At 51.1% G+C, this 20,682-nt stretch overlaps 1 protein-coding gene across 1 annotated transcript; it reads right to left on the minus strand.

The window, feature by feature from the left end:
• Nucleotides 1-4: 4 nt before the first annotated feature.
• LOC104548402 (serine/threonine-protein kinase 32C) lies at nt 5-20,180 on the minus strand (the record flags this gene model as incomplete). The annotated part of the gene is made up of 3 exons (XM_010194414.1): nt 5-182; nt 1,206-1,357; nt 20,125-20,180. Coding segments are annotated over 3 exons (386 nt in total), but the record flags the coding sequence as incomplete, so codon positions are not given.
• Between the last annotated feature and the right edge of the window lie 502 nt (nt 20,181-20,682).

Genomic DNA, 20,682 nt, shown 5'->3' on the forward strand with positions numbered 1-20,682 from the left:
TGTGTTACCTGTGGATGATGTGCTGGCTGCGCAGGTAGTCGAGCGCCAGCGCCATCTCGCAGATGTAGAGCTTGACCGTGTCCTCCGTGAACTGCACGTTCTGCTGCAGGTGGTAGCGCAGGTCGCCGCCCAGGAGCAGGTCCACCACCATGAACATGTCCTCCTCGTCCTGGAAGGAGTACCTGGGGACGGGCAGGACCGCGGAGCCGTCAGGGTCTTCCCTCTCCTCGTACACAGCTCCCGAGGAAGTGCAAATATTCCCACTGAAATGTGTGTGCACCCCTTGCCGATCAAGCAAACGCAACCCAAGATGCCGTCTGGGTTCTTAAGCTATTGCCGTCGAGCGCTGCCACTTCAGAGAAACCTCCTATTTTCAACTGTGAACAATCTGGTAAACCAACCCCATGCTTAAAATACCTCTGCCCGTCCCGAAAAAAGAACCGGAAAACACGAGTGCCAATTTAACCAGGAAAACCAGAAAGAAGCGGTTTATATTTACTGTGGAGTAAAACGCCTCTCTAAATCTGCAGTGGGTCCCGCAGGAGACTGACAGCAGCGAGGATACACCACAAAACAGCGCGCAATTGTTATATTTGGCGGCGCCGGCACTTCTGAGTATGTGGGATTGTGCAATGCTCATGAATCACACGCTCCTGCTCTCATCCTGGATGCAAGCTCATTCGAAAAGTACGAGCTGAAAGGGAAATATTTGCTAGGAAGCCAAGTTTTCTTCAGAATTTCATTACTTGTTGGGAAAAAAAAACACTTGCAGTTGCTAAAATGTTGAAAAAAATTATTAATTGGCTACTCCGGAGTAACGGATCAACAAAAAGAATCCCAAGTGTTATCACCTTGCATCACTTTTGGGTTTCTGACCCCACTGGGTGTCTCCTCCATAGGAGGGACCTGACAGGGGCGTTTGCAAGGAGGCTGTGGAAGACACCCAGCAACCACACAGAGGTTTTGAGGGAAAGGGGAAGTGAAGTGGTTTAAAGCGAAGCGGTTTAAAGTGAAGTGGTTTAAAGTGAAGTGGTTTAAAGCAAAGTGGTTTAAAGTGAAGTGGTTTAAAGCAGAGCTGTTTAAAGCAAAGCGATTTGAAGCGGAGCTGTTTAAAGCAGAGCTGTTTAAATTGAAGTGGTTTAAAGCGAAGAGGTTTAAAGTGAAGCCATTTAAGTGCCTGGTGCCCAGCAGCGGGGGATGCTCACCAGAGGTTGACCAGGAAGACGTGCTCGATCTCCTGCAGGATCTCCAGCTCCCTGAACACGTTGCGGACCTCGTCCCGCTCGATGCACTGCTGCTTGTTCATGTACTTCATGGCGTACATCTTCTCCGTGTCCCTCTTCTGCACGATGCACACCTAGAGCACCACAGGAGGAAGGGGAAAAAAGAGGTTTAGGGAAATGCTCGATGTCCTCGTTTGCTGCTTTTCCAGGCTCAGACCGACACCACTCAGCACTTCTACCCCAATTTCAAATACCCCTGATCCTGGGCTGTGACTCGGCACCCAGGGATACAAACATCCCCGGTTTTTAACTGCTCAGCCACACAGGAGCCTCCTCCAGGACGCGCCCTCCCAGCTGCCCTGGTTTCACCAGGTTCACCAGGTTTCACCATGGCAGCATCGTAGTCAATGTTTGAGTCACGGAAGCTGCATTTCTGAGAGCACTGCAGGGTATGGTCTAGTGAAAACAAACTGGTAGGGCACTTTCTTTGAGTTCTAGCTGGGATAGAGTTAACTTTCTTCATAGTGGCTGGTGTGAGACTTTGTTTTGGATTTGTGCTGAGAATACTGTGATAACACACCGATGTTTTGGTTGTTGCCAGCAATGCTTACATTAAGTCAAGGACTTACTGTTTTTCAGTTCTCCAGCATCTTTTTTACAAGAAGGTAAGAGGGGACGTAGCCAGGACAGATGACTTAAGCTGGCCAATGGAAAATATTCTATACCATAACCTATAAACTGGGGAGCTTGCTGGGGACAGCCCTTGATGGTTGCCATCCTCAGAGGCTCTCACCCATCATTCAGTTCCCTAGGCTTAGTTCTCCTCCCTCATGTTTTTTGCTGGTGCATGGCCAGCGACTGCTGTGTGAGCTGAGTGTAACTCTGACTGCTTTACTATCGATGCTCTTACATTCATTAGTGTCATTATTATTATTGTTATTTTAGTTTATTTGGTTTATTTCAGTCGTTAATCTGCTTTTATCTCAACCCACGAGTGTTCCTACCTCTCTCCTCCAATTCTTTCCCTTAATCCACCAAGAAGGGGGTGTGAGTGAGTGCTGTGTGGTGTTTCACCACCCATTGGGTTGAACCAGGACCCCCACAGAGCCCGGTGGCCTGGAGGGAGACCCTGGCACCGGCACCAGCGCCCACAGGTACAAACCCCACTGGGCTGGTGCGGGTTCCCAACCACCACTGCCTTTGGTCTGCCTCCCTCCGCTCTTGTGACTAATAACGGCACCTTAATTACCTAGGTAATGATATTTAAAAGACCTAATTAGTTATCATGGTAACTATTTTTAAATGAGCTAATGAAACGTCTATGTCTGGTATAATTACGTCTGTCCTCTCTTAATTATCAGACATGCCCATGATTACAATGGATGTATTTTTGCTTTCAAAAAGGAATAATTTGGCATTTTGGTGGCGCAGCCCTGGCCGGGAGCGGGGCTGGCACAGGCAGTGCATGGGGGGCAGCTGAGGGTTCCACGGCACGGGGGAAACTGAGGCACAAAACACCGCAGACAGACAGGAGCCGATGAACAAACATCCAAAATACTGCCATTAATAACCATTTGTGAGCGCTAATGGCGCACAATATCGTATCATCAAGGACACGCTGCAGCGAGAAGGCGACAAAATAATAGGTGGTTATCATTAGCTGGATAAAAACATCCCAATTAGCGACGCACACCGAAATTACAGGGATTATTTTGCAGTCATCCTTACAGTTGCGGTAAGAATGGAAAATGAGGTATTGAAATACCCCCAGGAGCGCTCAGATGGGGTAAAGGCTTGATCCAGCGTTCCCTGGGTTGGAGTTGCTCAGCATGGGAGCAGCTCGGCCACAGCCGGGCACATCTGGGGCCTCCCAGCCATGGGGCGAGAGCGGGTACCCCCATCCACGGTCCCCTCTGGTGCCGAGGGCGTGCAAAGCTCATGGGCTGTAGCTGCCAGGGGCGATTCATACACAAAAACCTAAGGTACAGCCCCTGCTTTGCGCAGGTTTTCATAATAACGAACTACCGACCGCACCAGCAGGATCCAGCCCCTGCAAAAAGCAGGATAAAGTGGTTGCACTTAATAAACCAGGCAAAAATAGCTTTGTATTTTACAAAGTCCTGGAGCAGAAAAGACCTAACAATATCCCTTTAAAGCACGGTCACTGCTGTGTAACTTCTCTAAAAACAAGCCTCTGAATAACAGGCACTGAACCACGCTCCCTCCCCGTCTCAGTTCATCTCACATAACGGCAAGAGCTCATTAATTTCTACATCTGGTTTGTTGGTTTTTTTCAATATCCTAACAGGCACTGCATTTTATATTTATGTCATTTGCTCCTCGTTCCTCTGCAGGGAAAATGTAAACCCAGCCTAATAAATGAGAAAAACGATGAAAACTTCTTGTACCCTGTAATCATACCAAATAGTTTTCTGCAGTGGCACAGCATCGCCTGCACACTAAAGCGGTGCCAGTTTCAGGCACTCTGGAAATCGTTGCTCTCTGTTTTCTGGAACAAAACCACCAACGTGGGCGTCGATGGCCCCCGAAATGCCAGGGCACATGGGACGAGCTGGGGCGCTGTTCTGGTTGTACCGCTGTAATTAACCACAGCCATTAATGAGCACGTTAATACAGGTCCTGGCAGGGATCTCACGGGACCAATGCGGGTGCTGCTCCTTTGGTGATGCCCCCATGTACAGAAACACACCCCACGCATGGGACTGCAGCGCCCCAATGCCCATCTCTGCATCTGTTCCCGGGGACGGAATAAACATCCACCTGGTAACAGGTCAGAGCGGTGCTTCAAAATTCATCCATTTTCAAGCGGCTCTACCACACGAAGCAACGCAAGGAAGCAGAAAGCAGAGGCGACTCTGTCCTCATTCTGCACAACGGAAATTTTGGGTGGTTAAACACAGCCATTAGCAAAAACGCTGCCAGCTCCAGAAGCAGAAGGCAGGCGTCTCATGGCAGCGCGCTGCTCAAGACGCGGCACATCAAAGATTTAAGAGAGCCCCAGATACCCTGAGTGCTGGGCTCTGCCAGCCCCTCTGTGTGACGCTGCCCTGCCTCCCTGCACACGGGCTCTGGGCTGCGATTCAGGGCAGGGATGCACATTGCACATCCCCCGGTTTGATCTGGCTTTATGGGGCCCTGACGGTTGTGATTCGGGGCAGGAGACGTGCATTTCAGGTCTCCCAGTTTGATCTCGCTTTATGGGGCCTCCAACGGCTGCGATTCGGGGCAGACGTGCATTTCACATCTCCGGTTTGATCTCGCTTTATAGGACCCCTGATGGTGACAGCGCCTGGGTTGTCACCACCGAATCTGGGACAGCCCCGGGCTGCGCTCCGCAGCCCCAGCTATGGCACTAATCGAGAGGGGACTAACGAGGACCGTTGGCCCAGGTGGTGCCAAAGAAGTTAACGGGCGGGGAAAAACGACTCTTGGCGTTGAAATGCTGCCCTTTCTGCAAGGTAGGAGCCATTAAAACACGCAGTAAGTGCACAGCAGAGTGCAGAGCCGCCCCAACGCTCCGTGCAAGGTCTGCTCTCCTCAGCAGAAGCTGCCGGGGACTCAGCCTGGCCTTGGCTGACCTCACGGATCCCCAGGGATCCCTGTCACGTGACTTCACGGATCCCCAGGGATCCTCATCACGTGACTTTGTGGATCACCAGGGATCTTCATCATGTGACTTCACGGGTCCCCAGGGATCCTCGTCACATGACTTTGTGGATCCCCAGGGATCCTGGTCACATGACTTCACGGATCCCCAGGGATCCCTGTCACATGACTTCACGGATGCCCAGGGATCCTCGTCACATGACTCTGTGGATCCCCAGGGATCCTGGTCGCTGCCTCTCCCGAGGGCAGAGGATGCTCCCCACCACCCTGTCCATCACCCAGTGCCACCCAGACAACGTCCCCAGTGGCAAACACCTCCCCTGTAGGGCTGGCAGTAAACCCCTCTGTTTAAACCGTCCTGATGATCAGAGAGAGAGAGGGAGGCGCAAGGACACCCAAAAAGTCAAGGGATGGGAAGCCAAAAGGAACCCCCATGGCAGTGCTGGTCTCCTGGAGGGGTCCCCCGTGCTTTGCTGAGCGATGCTGAGCTCCAGCAATGCTCCCATAGGGCAAACTGACACAGCAGAGACACACGGCACAGCACCCAAAGCTCACCTGGTGTCCCCACAGCATCCAAAAACCAGACTGGGGACACAGGGACCAGCTCTGATTTGCAGAGGATGGAGGAAGAGCAGGCTTGGCAGGGCTGGGGTGGCTGCTCTCACCACTTCAACACATCCAGGGAATCATCAAGAATGTCAAATGCCCGACCACAATTCAAGGCTTAGAAAACCAAACCCAGAAGGTTAACACTGGGACTCAGCAAGCAGAACACATCTGAAAGACGTGTGACTGGTTCCCCTTCTCCCACCCCGCACCACAACTGCGGCTGGCAGGGTGAGCCCTGCTCTTTCGGTGGGCAGCACAGGCACCACTGACACCCTCACTTTGGGATGAAGCCTCAGGACAAACCCTGTTCTGTGGGACCAAACCGCTCTCCATCGCACCGTGGACCAGGCACCAACAGACCCATAACCTGACAGGAATTATTCGGGTTCTTGTTGCCCCGCACCCCTCTTCCAGCTGCAAGAGCTATTTCTGTTTTCCTCCCAGCCGTGGCGTAAGTTGGCATGGAAATAGCTGGGATTTGGGTGTTTTCGGTGTCCAGAGGACTCGGACACGATGTCCTTTCTGGAGGCTTCTTTTGTTCTTGTTAATTTAGGACACTTTCCCCAATTGTTCAAATTTCCGCTGCTCTGCACATTTCCAGCCCCGCTTGCTCCCTCGCAGGCTCTGCCTTCTCTCCTTTAGAAATCCAATAACTTCTTTCCTAAAAAGCAGCCCAGCAGGCTGAAGTCCCCACTCAGAGAAAAGGTCATCTAATCATTTAATAGCATGTCCTGACTTATCTCAAACTAATTATAAAGGGCCAGCGCAATTTGGCTGGGCTCAAACAAAAGCAAGCGGTTTGCATTCTGGGCAGGCTCCGCGGAGCTGATAAACACTGGAGATGTCTTCATCTGGGCAGCATAGAGATTAGTTTTTCCTTCTGCAAACGGCGACATCATCCCAAATTACAGCACTGGAGACCCCGTCCTCTGCGGGACGTGACCGTCACACCGGGTCCAAGAGATCTTCCCTCTGCTTCCCAACGGGGAGTAGATCTTCTTGAACCCTCGATGGTTTTTGCCTTTGAACAACGGGACAAATGTGCCATAATCCTGATACAGACACTTCACTCACTTCCTATTCAGGAATTTTCCCCACAAAGCCGGATTTCACTTGTTTATAGAGCCGGTCAAGGCTCAGCGTCAGCAAGCACTACGTACCAGCACCAAACACCCGAATCCTCCACAACAGTGAGCCGCAGCCAAACGCTGACCCTGCGGAAAGCCCACAAAACCCCGTGTAGGTACTGAAATGGTTGAAAACATCTCCGTATGTCCCATTCTCCAGGGACAAAAAGCACTGCAGCTGTAATTATCCATTCTGGGGACGGCTGGGACCATGTCCCCAGCAACGAGCACACTGTTGGCACATTGAGCCAGCAATGTGCCCTTGAGCCAAGAAGGCCAAGGCCATCCTGGGCTGGATGAGAAGGGGTGGTTGGAGGGCAGAGAGGTTCTCCTGCCCCTCTGCTCTGCCCTGCTCACACCACAGCTGCAATCTTGTGTCCAGTGCTGGGCCCTCAGCTCAAGAAGGACAGGAACTGCTTGAAAGAGTCCAGCAGGGCCACAGAGATGATGGAGGGAGTGGAGCATCTCCTGCTGAGGAGCGGCTGAGGGAGCTGGGGCTCTTCAGCTTGGAGCAGAGGAGACTGAGGGGTGCCCTCATTCCTGGGGATCCATTGGGAAAGGGCAGTGTCAGGAGGAAGGAGCCAGGCTCTGCTCTGGGATGGCCAATGCCAGGACAAGGGGCAATGGTCCCAAGCTGGAGCACAGGAGGTTCAAGCTGCAGATGAGGTCAAACTTTGTCAGTGTGAGGGTTCTGGAGCATGGCCCAGGCTGCCCAGAGAGGTTGTGGAGTCTCCTTGTCTGCAGACACCCAAAGCCCTGGCCGTGTTCCTGTGTGACTGCTCTGGTGATCCTGCTCTGGCAGGGGCTGGACTGGGGGAGCTTGCCAGGTCCCTTCCAGCTCCTCATGTTCTGTGATTCTGTGATCTCTGCGGCTCAGCTTGTCTGATCCCAGCAGTGCTCCCCAACCATCACCACCCAAAACAGCCGTTTTCAGCCCTCAATAATAAACCAGCTCCAATGAAATCCTTGGGAATTATCACAAGCAAAAGCACAACCAGAATTTGGCCCTAAGCTAAGGAAACACCAGGGCTTTCCGGTCACTCCCGGCACCAACCCCGGTCAAACCCCGACCATAAACTGCTCACTGCTCCGAGTGCTCACACTCTTCAGAGTGGCCACGTCTGACCAGAATCTCGACAGTTACATAAAAACAATTAAAACCAGTCCTCAGCGGCTCTCAGGAAAGCATCGAACAGGGATTGCTGTGAAGGGAAACCGAGGGCATGGGACACGGCCCCAGCACCGCAGTTGTGCAGGACGCAGTCTCAGTTACCCCGTCATGTAAAAGCAATCTTCCCCATTTAGTATTACAATGGCACTGACAGCAGCTGAAATACAGACTTTGCCTGGTAATTAACAACTGTGCAACACTTGTAATTAAAAGGATAACAATTAACTTGTTCGACAGTCCTCATAAACATCAAGGATAAAAACAGCTCATCTTTTTTCTGGTCTCTTTTTTTAAGGCATAGCCAAGACAGCAAAGCTTAACGCTGCCTTGGTCAGAAACTCCTCTGGTCTCCATAAATCCTGTGCTGGGTTCCAGCCACTGACAACCTGCAGAAAATAGCACCTCTACGGAGCCATGAAAGCACATGAGGGATGGGCTGTGCTGTAACCCGCACCCAAAATCACCTCGGATTCACCAAATCACGTTTACCTCATCAGGACAGCAGATTTCAGGCCTGGCCCTAGAGCTCCTCTGCCGGTGCCGGTGGAGGGGGCCATGGGTCTGGTGCGATGCAGAGGTGACCCCATGAAGCCGCACACATCCCACCCGAAACTCTCACCTCACGGGGCCACATCACCACAACACTGTCTGACCCCAAATAAGACCACACTGCCACAGCCCCAAACCCCCGCTGCTCCATGATGCAGCTCATTCAGCCAGAGCTGTGCTGGGGGCAGCTCTGACAGCCGCGTCCCCAGCGGCGTTTCCCAGCCATTATCTCGGGCACACAAAGGCCCATTGAGCAGAAAGGGACATCTGCGGCGCGGCCCCAGCACCGAGCACACCGTGCTGTGCTGAACCACACGGGTGACACAGCCCCATGGGTGTTGCTCCCCATCCGTGTCTCTCCAGCATTCGGCCGTGCCCCTGGAGCCATGGGGACTGCGGGGCTCTGCACAGCAGAGCCTCTCTGCCTGTGGGTGCTCACCTGGCAGTCGTGGTCCCCAAAACAAGGGGCATCTCCAGGTGTGATGCTCACATCGCTGCTCCCATGCCCGGCCCAGGTGGGATGCGGTCCTGGCTTTGCTGGGATGGAGTTATTTTCCTTACAGTAGCTGGTGAGAGTTTTTGGTTTGGTTCTCACCAGCATAACTGGACATCTTTCAGGGTTTGTTTTTCAGTTTAATATGCATCTGTTGTTAAGGTTTGATTTGGGTTTGGGTTTGTTTTTCCCTTCTCTCTGCACAAGAGGATGGAGAAGCAATAGCCCAGGACTCTCTGGGACAGATAACCAGGACAATGATCTGGGTGTGATCCAGGCTGACCAATAAAGGTGGATTCTGTCCTGTAAATGTCACACTCACTGTAACTGGGGAGATTGCAGGGGATGACTCCTTCAATCCCTTCTCCTTCCTTCCCTTGGTGCTGGTGCCCATCTCTGTTCCTGATGCTCACCCTTCCCTTGTTGCGCTGTCGTTGCCATATGGGCAGTGGAAGCTGTTTGTGAGCTGAGGAGAACTGGGATTGCTTTAGTACCGTTGTTCCTATTCTTATTATACCTCATTGATATTATTATTATTATTTTGGTTTGGTTTATTTTAAGTATCAAATAATCATGATCTCAACCAGACGAGTTCTTTACTTTTACTCTCCCGATTCTCTCCCCCATCCCACCAGGAGGAGGGGAACGACCTGCGTGGTGTTTGGCTGCTTGCTGGGTTAAACCCTGACAGAAGCTGATGCTCAGACTGGGGGGACACAGCACAGAGAGGCCCCCACTGCTGCTGCTCTGCTCTTCTCTGTACAAACCCCACATCTCTGTGCCCCTGTCAGGACACACCAACACCATGCAGCCGATCGCCATCCTGCACCAAGGGGTCGGGGCTGTGCACACCCACAGGGCTGCACCCAGCCACGGGCACCCGGAGACCCCAGCAGCTCTTCTGCCACTGGGACCGCTCCACAGCTCCATCTCCATGAACATCAAGTCCTTTAACAGCGCAGCCTTCCCTTCGGATGCAGAGGCCAAAACCAGAACCAGTCTACCCGGGTGCAACACACATTAAAATGTGGACGCTTGCAGGGAATGGAAAGTGACTGTGATCCTCAGGAGCCGTGCCGTAAGTACAAGGTTACCAGCTTAACAAACCTGCCTTCACATCTTCCCCAGCTGATTTTGTTTCCCGCTCCAACCATTTCACTCTTTAAAATACTTTTCATGGATTCTTATGGCTACCTTTTCCCTGCTGAAAAGTCGTGCTGTACCGCAAGACTGATGAAGGACCGGCTTGTCAGCACACCATAAATCATTAAAATCACTTTAATTCAGCACTGCAGCCAAGCTGTAGCAGCAGCTGACAAAACTTCTATCCTCAGCAAGCCTGGTGGTGTTTTCAGGTCGTGTCAACACTTCCATTAAAAACCCCTTTACAAGTCGCTTACGCTAGAGACAAAAACCTCCTCTGACCCCAAATCAAACCTGCTGTTCACGATCGCACCTCACACCAGTAAATAACCTAACTCTGTGAGAGCGCGTTCATGTCCTCACCTCCTGCGACTGCAGACCCCCCCTGCAGCTCAGCAGAGCCGTATGGGTTTGTGTCACCTACAAACATCACCAGGAAAGCAAGCCGCATCTCACAGGCACGGCTGTGCCCAAAACACATCCAAAAGCGGGCTTGCCCATATTTTTGCCTTCTGTTTTTTTACAGAATGAGCCTTATTGCAGTCTTGCCGTTGACATAAATGGCACACAACCAGCACGCTGAAGCTGTGGCAGGACAGCTCTCCTCACGGCGCCCACGCACCAAGAGCAGGAGCCGAGCTCTTCTTCTCCAATACCATGGAGCATTTCCCACCTTTCCTGCATGAGAGGGGGATGCAGAACGGACGCTGTGATTTAAAGCAAGTTTAGGTGGTTCAGATGAAGCCCTTCCTTTTAACGTCACGCTGAGAAAAGAACGTCCCGTCAGGCACTGCGCAGATGGTTCTGTAACCGAGCTTTGGATATGGGAGGTTATTTGACTTGTAGCTCCAAAAACCGTGCAGGCTGCTTTACCTCCTGAGAGACATCAATCCATATAAACAAAGAAGAACTAAAGAAGTGACAGCATATAACCTCAAACAGCAAAAAAAAAAGAAAAAGAAGCATTTTTCTTGACTTTCATAGAGTCATTAAAGGTGGAAAAGTCCTCCAAGATCATCCAGTCCAACGCCAACCCAACCCCACCATGGCCACCAAACCATGTCCCCAAGTGCCACATCCACACGGTTTTGGACCCCTCCAGGGATGGGGACTCCACCACTGCCCTGGGCAGCCCCTGCCAGTCCCTGAGAACCCTTTCAGTGAGGAAATTTTCCCTTAGATCCAACCTCACCCTGCCCTGGTGCTTTGTTCATCATCATTCTCCACCCTCTCCCCTCTTGCACACGAGCATCATCGTTTGACAGAAATTGCAGTCAGATATCTCCAAATCTGACGCATTCACTACATCTAAAACAGAAAACGTAGGCATCTTGGATCATCCTTTGCCCACAGACCTGTTCATGTGTCTCCAGTGAGGCATGGAGATTTGCAGACCCTCGCTGGGGCTGTCCGAGTGGTCGGGAATAGCGGTTCCCAGCGTATGAACGGCTCTGCCCAGCCCCTCAGATCCCAGATCCCCTGGAGGGGCACAGAGAGGGAGAGCAGCTCTGGAGCCATCATGCTTCCTAGGGAAAAGCTGTCGGGCAGCGACACTTCTGTGCAGTTTATCACACGCTCACAGCTCTGCTGGGCTCTTCTGCCTTTAGCAGCATTTAAAAAACGATGAAAACTCAGTCCGACCTGCAGAAATCCCTGAAGACGCGGTGCCCCATCTTCCTCCTGCCTCCTGGATGGGTGCAGACCTGGACCCACCACCTACCCCAGCTCAGCAGCGCTCCATGGGTTTACAGGAGGACCTGGACCCCTGTGCACAGCTACCACTACCACGGCTTTTCTGAAAGCAGGGTGACAGGACGTCGTCCTGTGGCTGACATAAGTCTTGTGTTCAGTCATCTCTCATTACGGCCATGATTACATCCTGTGATGTTTTATACGCTGGCCAAAGAGGCAGACGAAATGACCTTTTTAGTTCCGTATCTGATAAAACTTGGGAACAGAGGGAAATCGAATTATTTCCAGTGAAGAATGGAGGGCTTTATTTAATCTCTGAACGGAAATTAATGTTGAAGCTTCTCCTGGTCCCAAGGCAAGCAGGCTCACTGTGCTGTTTCCAAAACCCCCATCACTCTCTGAACGCTGATCCAGCTATAAGAAGAAATTCATCATGCGAAGAAAAGGAGAACGACTCCTGCTGCAAACATCCCCGAATTGTGGTGCTGGCCGGGGTAACAAAACGGGTGCACTCCAGAGCGCTCCATGTAAACCCACACAATATTCACTTGAATAAACCATTACAGCACTGCTTAGGGAGTATTTGCTGTATCATGCTGCTACAGTTATAATTTCATAAGAGCAGAGGACATTGCTCCTTATCATTTATGACATTAAGTGCTTTGTAATCGGATTGTCCAACCATGAGCACTAACAGAACATCCCAAACTCATACTCAGCTTCCAAGGACGTGCGGATGATCCTGACGTCCAACGCAGCTTCAATTTTACTGTTGCCAAACCCTGCATCTGACGCTGAGCCACCCCATGCTCTTGGTTCAGTCAACCAGCTTGTGGGGGCGTGCTGGCTGATGGCTTGTCAGAACGAGAAACAACACCCAAATGCTGGTCCTATTTAAACCACTGAGAAATTTATCATTAACGTTAGCAATCAGGGCACATCTTTTCACTTTAAAAATAAGACTTTTTAGTGTTGGCCATGCTAGACCACCAGTCAGGTGTTGGCTGACGGGTAAAGGCACCAACACCACCACAGACGAGCTCAAAGCTGACCTGGGTTTCTCTGATGGGTAACACAAGAGGACCACGACCTCCAGAGGGCGAAGAGCACCAACAACCAAATTTCCACTTACTAATCCAACCAAGCACCAAAATATTGCACACATCGTCCTCACAGAGGGATGACAGTTCATGAAATTCGGCGATGCATTGAGGCTGGGTTTCTGCACAGCCACGACACCCAACCCAGCTCTGCCCTTTGCTATTCCCACTGCTTCTCCTGTGGGACCCCTGCAGACCCCATCCCTGCTACAACAGACCCTCAGCTCCCATCCCCTACCCCCTCACCGGTTTGGTTCCTCTGCACCGAGCCCCAGTGCTGGATTCAGAGACACCAGGCCCTCAGCAGACAGCGTGTGCCCATCCCAAAAAGTCCTCCTCAACCAAAGCCCTAGAAATGAGGTCGCATTTGTGGCTTAGGCGTTGGTGGGGGTGGCGTGCGTTGTTAGAACTGAACACTGAAAAAACCCACATGCAAGAGCTAGGAGAAGCAAGAAATAGCCATTTAGCCTTGATGCGTACCCAGAAATACATGTGAGAGATAGATTTGGCTGTGGTTCAGCTCGGGACGCAGCTCTGGTCTCCAGGCCCAGACTGCAGCGATACTGGGATCACACAGCCCGCAAAGCCGGCACCGCATTGATCCCGTCTGCTGTGGGGACGCCTGGATCCCTCACCAGCCCCCAAGGCTCCCATGCAGCCCCCCACAATGCCCAGCCCAGTATTTGCAGGCTGCTGTGCAAATAGCAAAGCAGCACTGAGCAGGGACTGCAAAACCGAAGCCGTGCGACCTTCAGAGCACACAGCATGGGATTTGTCTGGCAGGAAGAGACCACAGAGAAGAGCTAAAGGTTCAACCATGGTTGAGATAACGGGTAAAGGAAAACTAAAGTATTCAGGGAGATGTCCAGCACTGTCAGAGACAGCTCGGGGTAACACAGCAACTGACCACACATCCGCAACAGGAAAAAACACCCCCTTTCTGAAAGGGCATATGAGAGCACGCTGGACCTCCCCGTCCATAGGGATCCCACTGCCACTGTCATTTTGGGCACCTGGAGACGGCTGTGGGGCTGACAGGGGTTTGGGGGCAGAGCAACTGCCCCTAAGGGAGGGGAAGCCGAGCCCCTCAGGAGCTGCTCCTCCTGCAACGCTGAGGATGCACTGCATCGTCGTTACAGCAAACGAGGACGTCAGAGCCTTCACAAACACCTCACGTGAAGGGGTGTTACGGATCTGCTGTCTCTGCTGCTCCCACCAATGATCTGTTTGGAAGCTGCACCGGGTGAGCGGTGCCTGAGCCTGGCCCTGGGGGGTTCGGGGCTGAGGAAGGCGGCAGCATCTTCCTCTCCTTTACTGCTTCTTCAGATGGCAGCTTGCAGCCTACAGAGGTTGGGTTTAATGCGGCACTTAGAGACAGCCTGTTCCCCTTTCAATTCATGCTAGCTTTTTGAAAAATTAAAAAAAAATATATATAGCATTATATAAAAACGTTTTATATTTCATGGGCCCCTTTTTCTTCATTTTTTACAGTTCAGAAACGGTAGGAAAAGGAAAAAACACAGTGGGAGGAAAGATAATCCAGGCAGAACTAGTGACATCCCTGCGGCCAACAGAATTAAAGAACGAGTGTGCTGCAAGAGAGAGGAAACGGGGGGCAGGAACATTTGGCACCCCTTGTACCTCATTACCACCACTGCAACAGCTGGTGACAGTTTATCACGTCACCAAACCATGACAAACAGAGCTGGCACCTCCTGAGGTGTCCCCAGGGTGTGGGGATGTTGTGAATCAGCACATCCCATGGGGAAACCAGGACCAAGCCCCACAGCTGCATGCCCACCCCATCGCCACCAGCCCCAGCGAGACAGATCCAGGAGGAGGGAAAGGCTCCATCACTAATTAAACCACATTATTAGACACCAGGGAATCCTCCCGAATTCAACACACCAAGCCAGATTCACTACTATGCTTTGTTCTGGCAACCAGGCACCAGATCCTCTCAGTGCTGGTGATGACAAAAGACAGCAGGACGGGAGAAAACGACAAATCTTAAGTAAGGAGGCACTGCCCCAACAGCTCCACAAGCACGAGGAGGAGCACGACTATCAGGTGTGGGGGAGCAAACCAGATGAGAGCATCCCATGGGTCCATCTGTAGTGATAGAGACTGGCTCAGGCTCCAGTTTTAATCCTGATCACACCTAAGACCTGCAATGTGTTTCCAAGACCCAACATGCAGCCAGCACAACCACTGTGCTCCACTCGTCCCTCACGGCCCAGGGACACAGCGTGGCTGTGACTACAGCTCAGTGCCACAAACTGCACCAGAGAAGTCTTGGGACTGCCCAAAACTGGGGACACAGCAGCCGCGATGCCACCCCACCATGGCACCCATCCTGGGGCAAGTCCCCACCCGCGCCTGGCAACCTGCAGGGGTGGCCAAGGCCATCAGCAGGTTTTGGGGTGGAAGGGGGGGTGTTTCCTCCCAGCTGCTGGCGGGAGCATCCGTCCCACGCTGATGTGACTCATCCGCAGCGAATGACGGGGGCTGAAACAAACCCCAGGCAGTTTCTAATGCAAATGTTAACAGGGGCATATAATAATAATAAATGTGGGCAGCTTTTACTATAAATCACCGTCTTGTGAAGTCTGATCCTTCAGGAACTCTCAACAGGTCCCCGGGGGTGAGCAGCATCATGTCCCAGGCCTCCTTCCAGCTGAAGTCACCGCTCACGTCCCACTCGGGATCATTTGGCAGTGTTTTCTGCTCTGTAATTGCAGTGCTGCTGTCCCCACAACCCGAGATCTGGACATAAGGTAGGGCTGGACCACGTCGACGCTTCAGTTTGTCATTCTTTGTCATCCTCTCTCCTGTGGCTTTTACCAATGACACACTCACAGCTTAGGGACATCCAAGAAAGAACAAAAAAACCACAAAATACTACCCAGGAGGTTGTATCAGAGGGAGGATCACTCTGAGTGTGCTCCACGCAGCAGGGCTCTGGTACGGCAAAGGGAAAAACAAGCACAAAAAACGTGTCCCTGGTATTTTAATATCAAAGGATTGTGTTTCTAGCTGTTCGTTTTGGGGAAAAATCCAACATTTATAAAGCTGGAAAAAAGATAAAGGATCAAGCTTGTGCTGATATCAAAGAGGGATTCAGCTGAGAATACACTTTAAGGGAATTTTATTTACAGTGTATCTACTGGGTGGGCATTTATGACCTTTAGAAAATGGATTAAAGCTTTTCCATACCCAGCTTCAGGCTGCGTGAGTTATTCGAGCACAAATCACAAAGTTACAGTGCTTCTGCAAAGCAAACCCGGTGGCAAGCCAGCTTTCTGCCGAGAAAAGACACCCTCACAGAGCCAGGCCTTGGGGCACCCTCCTGAGCAGGGAGGGCCCAAGGAGGCGGCCACCTCTGCCCATGTCCACCACGTTCCATGTCCGCCCCGCCATGCTCCATGGCCGCCACGCTCCATGTCCGCCTGCCGTGCTTCATGTCCACCCGCCATGCTGAGGACTGCCATCCCTCGTGGCCGCCTGTCAGCTTATCCCTCGTGGGGGTTCCTGCCCGACCCCCACCCACAGCCATGCACGCTAGGCCAGGGGTACCTGTGGTTCCTGTTCTCCAGGCCCTCACCATGCAGCCTCCAGCTACAAAAACCTCTTTACTACCAGATGGGTTCCCCCAAACCTCCATAGGTCCCAATAAACCGTCACAAATTACTCAAAATACAGAAAAAGAAGAAAAATGAAAGCAATGCCCCCCATCCCAGGCCCCTGTGGGCTGCCTGCATGGACCCACCCACCCCAAGACGTATTTGTTCTCTCTGGAAAATTTCATTTCACGTTGCTGCTCCTTCCAGCCCCCATCCCCTGGTTTCATCCCCTACTTCCAACAGCAAAGCCATAAACCCGTGCTGAAGAGCTTCAGAGGTATTATTTGTTTCTTCACAGCAGTAAGGTGAAAACCATGAATTCCCCAAAACTCTACTTTATCCCTTGGAAAAGGTGGGGTGATTCAAGGGAGAATCAAGAGGGAAGCCCAGGCAGGAGGAATACGGGGGTGAACTCTCCCTCCCTGCCTCCCTGTTCAAATGGACAAAGACATAAGCCAGGAGAGGGCAATTTTTGAGAAGGGAGACGTCAACGCAATGCAACCAATGCCTCCCGAGATGTCCAGGTCTCATCATGGCTCTAGTGAAGCGTAATGAAACTGGCAGTGCATTTCCCATTAAAACAGAGGGTCCCAAACTGCATCACATTCAGGAAACCCTCTGGTTTCTTCTGGAGAAAAGACTCTGTGCTACAGGAGAAACAACTCTTCTATTAAAATACTGAAAATCAAGTGATACTACCTCTTATATGTATGGAAAATATTACCCATTTGCTAACTTGAGTAAATGTGGAATGGAGCATGACCTTCATTTGATTAATAGGACATTAAGGATGATTAAACCCATCTCTAGGAAACAGAAATTGGCCGGGTTTTGCAGTTATGGCAGAATGACAGCTCAGGGCTCTCCAGCCTCTTCAAAAGCAATGTCTGAGCTCCTATTTCCTTCACTTTGTATGGTTCCTGCACCAAAAACTACACAGTCTGTCCCGAGAGGTGCACAAATGTGAGTGGGTCCTAAATACCTTCCTGAATGTGGGCAGACAGTGCTAAAACCAGCCAAAGCCATCAAATTACTCACGAATTCCCAGTAAAGAGTTTTCAGGCAGGTAGGTCTACATTTTCCGTAATTAAACGCGAGTTGTAAATGACTTTGTAAATGCAAAAAGCTTTTCTGAATATCAAAGGGAATTTAGCATATTGACATAATTATCCAGAAGATGACAGATGAATCATTTCAGCATTTTGTGGAAAGTGTACATACAACTCTGATGCCTGATAGACTGCTATGTGCTAGACTTAACCTTTCTCTAACACAAACAGAAGAGGAAGCAGCAATGAGGAGCAGCTCTTTGCAAAGCCAAAAAGGTCCTGCCCTGGGACACAAATATTTTTTCCTCCTTTTCATGTTCCGAGCAGAATTAATTTTCCAGCACCAAGTGCAGCTGAAAATAGAAAAACAACAGAAACGGGTTTTTTTTCAACAGAAAAAACCCTATTTTCTCTGGAAAGTTTACATGTGAAAGCATGAATCTTCTGATATGAGCTTGAAAATATGCGAGCTGCTCTTTTCAGTAAGGTTTTGAGATAGGTTTTTGGTCTTTGAGCAGGAGCCACAAGACCCTGAGTTCCTGTTCTCACCAGGGGCATCTGGGGAGGCTTTGCTGTTTACTTTGCTCTCAGGAAAGGCCTGAGCTGGTTATTAATCATCCTCCACCATCTCATATAGCCTCAGAAACCCGGCATGGCTCTGCTGCCAGCTCTCACTCCTCACTGCCCAAGAGACGTGGTTTAAAAACGCCCTGGCTGTGGCTTGGCCGTGTCACATTTTCATGAGGTCTGGTTCCACGCGGGCTCACGACGAAGCACGGCGGGAATCAGCATGGGCAGCCTGTGCCCTGAGCACAGCACAACGGGACCTCGGTGTTCCTCAGGCCCTGACCAAACACACTCGTTAGCAAGCTGTGCTAATGACAGTGCTGCCACTAACCCTGCCCATTCGCCTGGACTCTGCCTCATCGAGACCACAGTTGAATTTTGTGTTGTTTCTCAAGACTGACGCTACTTAATACCCTCTAAGTGTTTAGAAAGAGATTTTCAGTAACGGGTACAAATTTGGGCTCTTCTGGCCAAATAGGTCTCAGATCTCCTGAGAAATTTCTGCTCTTGCAAAGTGTCTAAGCATCCAAACAAGGTTTATGAGCATTTACTGCAGGCTGCTCCTGTGCCCATGGCCTGGTCTGACACTGCCACACAGGGCTGTCGCCAGCACAGAGGAAAAGCAGAAACAGGCCAAGAAGGCCAGCTCAGACAGGAATGAGAGGACACAGCTTTAATCAGTTGCTCAGCTTGTCTTAATTTCAGCAGCACAAAAGACACGGAGGAGCTTGCACCATTCTTTTTTGCTGGAAAGAGTCCAGCAGAGCCACAGAGATGCTGGAGGGAGGGGAGCATCTCCTGCTGAGGAGCGGCTGAGGGAGCTGGGGCTCTTCAGCTTGGAGCAGAGGAGACTGAGGGGTGCCCTCATTCCTGGGGATCCATTGGGAAAGGGCAGTGTCAGGAGGAAGGAGCCAGGCTCTGCTCTGGGATGGCCAATGCCAGGACAAGGGGCAATGGTCCCAAGCTGGAGCACAGGAGGTTCAAGCTGAAGATGAGGACAAAGTTTGTGAGTGTGAGGGTTCTGGAGCATGGCCCAGGCTGCCCAGAGAGGTTGTGGAGTCTCCTTGTGTGGAGACACCCAAAGCCCTGGCTGTGTTCCTGTGTGACTGCTCTGGTGATCCTGCTCTGGCAGGGGTTGCACTGGGGGAGCTTTACGGTCCCTTCCAACTCCTCACATTCTGGGATTCCTCCAAACCAGTTGTGCTATTTCCCCAGTTCAACATTGCACATTTTGCACCATTTCAAAGGCCCCTTCCCCTGCCCTGCCCTAACAGCCAGTCCTGGCACAAAGCACCACAACACCCAACCCTCATGTGAGAGGATTACGACAACAAAATTCAGCAATTTTAATGAACCATCACCAAGGCTATTGCTCCTCAGCTCCTGTCCATCGGGTGCAGACACCTCAGCCAAACAGAGGGCACGACAACCACGGGGCACAGTGAGATGCAGAGGACAATGACTACAGAGCAGTGCCAATGCACACACACGGACACCAGCTTTGTGCTCACAGTGCAAACAAATGGTGTGAAACGCCACGACAGAAGCAGCAAACAGCAATGCACACAGGGACTGAGCGAGACTCGGTGAAAAAGGGAATGAGAAAGGACTGAAACTAGGAAATCAACCAGCAGCTGATTTCCAGAGCTATCCAGCTTCTTGATCATCACCTCCCACCCTCTCCCACGCGCTTGGCACAGAAACCTTGTTAAAAATAAACAACAAAAACCCTTCGGCACAGCTCACTTCTGAAGGGGAAAACAGCTCCCGAGACCCCTCTTGACCACAGTGTCCAGCTCAGCCCAGCACCAAAACCACCTCCATCACCTTCCTGAATTACTGCGTCCCCCACAGCCCATGACCCCACTCAGGAAACAGAAAACATAACCAGTATTTGCCATGAAATGGTCACGACTGCACTGGCAGTTTAAAATACACCTGTTTCACCAAGGTGCCAAGAATCAAAGCAATGCCAAATGGCAACACGGTATTTTTCCAAACACATTTTTCCTGCGGTTACTTAGCAGCCATGATATAACAATAAAAACAGCCCATTTCAGCACCGCTAGTGTTCCAATAAACCTCAAGCACATACCAGCAGGCACCGATTACAACACACAAGCAAGCTGAATACAGAGTGTTCAAGCCTACCTTGCCAAAGCTTCCCTTCCCAATCGCCCGGAGAATCTGGAAGTGGTCAAAGTTCACTGCAAGGCAAAGAAAAAAGGAATTTACATTTGTAAACGCTTTACGGCAAAGATCTCACATTTACAGAGAAGACAAGAGACAACGAGAGAGCATTGGCCAAGGTTTTATCAAGGCTCCCAGGGAAGATGCAGGCCAGGAGCTGGTTTTCTCTCAATATTCTCTCTCTGTCAGCTCGAAGCAGCCAGCACACAGCCTGGTTAGGTTACAAAGAGGGGGTTTAGCAGAGTTAAAACACAGCTGGACCTGAGCAGGTACAGGAGCTGTTGTCTGTCCCCAGCCACGGTGAGGAGCGATGACAAGGACAGAGCAGCTGTAATGGTCAGCAAACACCGCAAAGTTCTCTGCACTAAACCATTGCTGTGGTCTTATCTAAGATCTGTCTTAAATAAATTAAAAAGAGAGGTCTAATTATACCAGTAATGAGATAATCCCCATTGCTATACAGTTGGAGTGCCTCACAGACAAATATATCTAAGTACTGCCACAAAAGGCAATGTATGG

Source organism: Mesitornis unicolor, unplaced genomic scaffold (assembly GCF_000695765.1).
Source record: "Mesitornis unicolor isolate BGI_N332 unplaced genomic scaffold, ASM69576v1 scaffold15101, whole genome shotgun sequence".
In the NCBI taxonomy this organism is placed as follows: Eukaryota; Metazoa; Chordata; class Aves; order Mesitornithiformes; family Mesitornithidae; genus Mesitornis; species Mesitornis unicolor.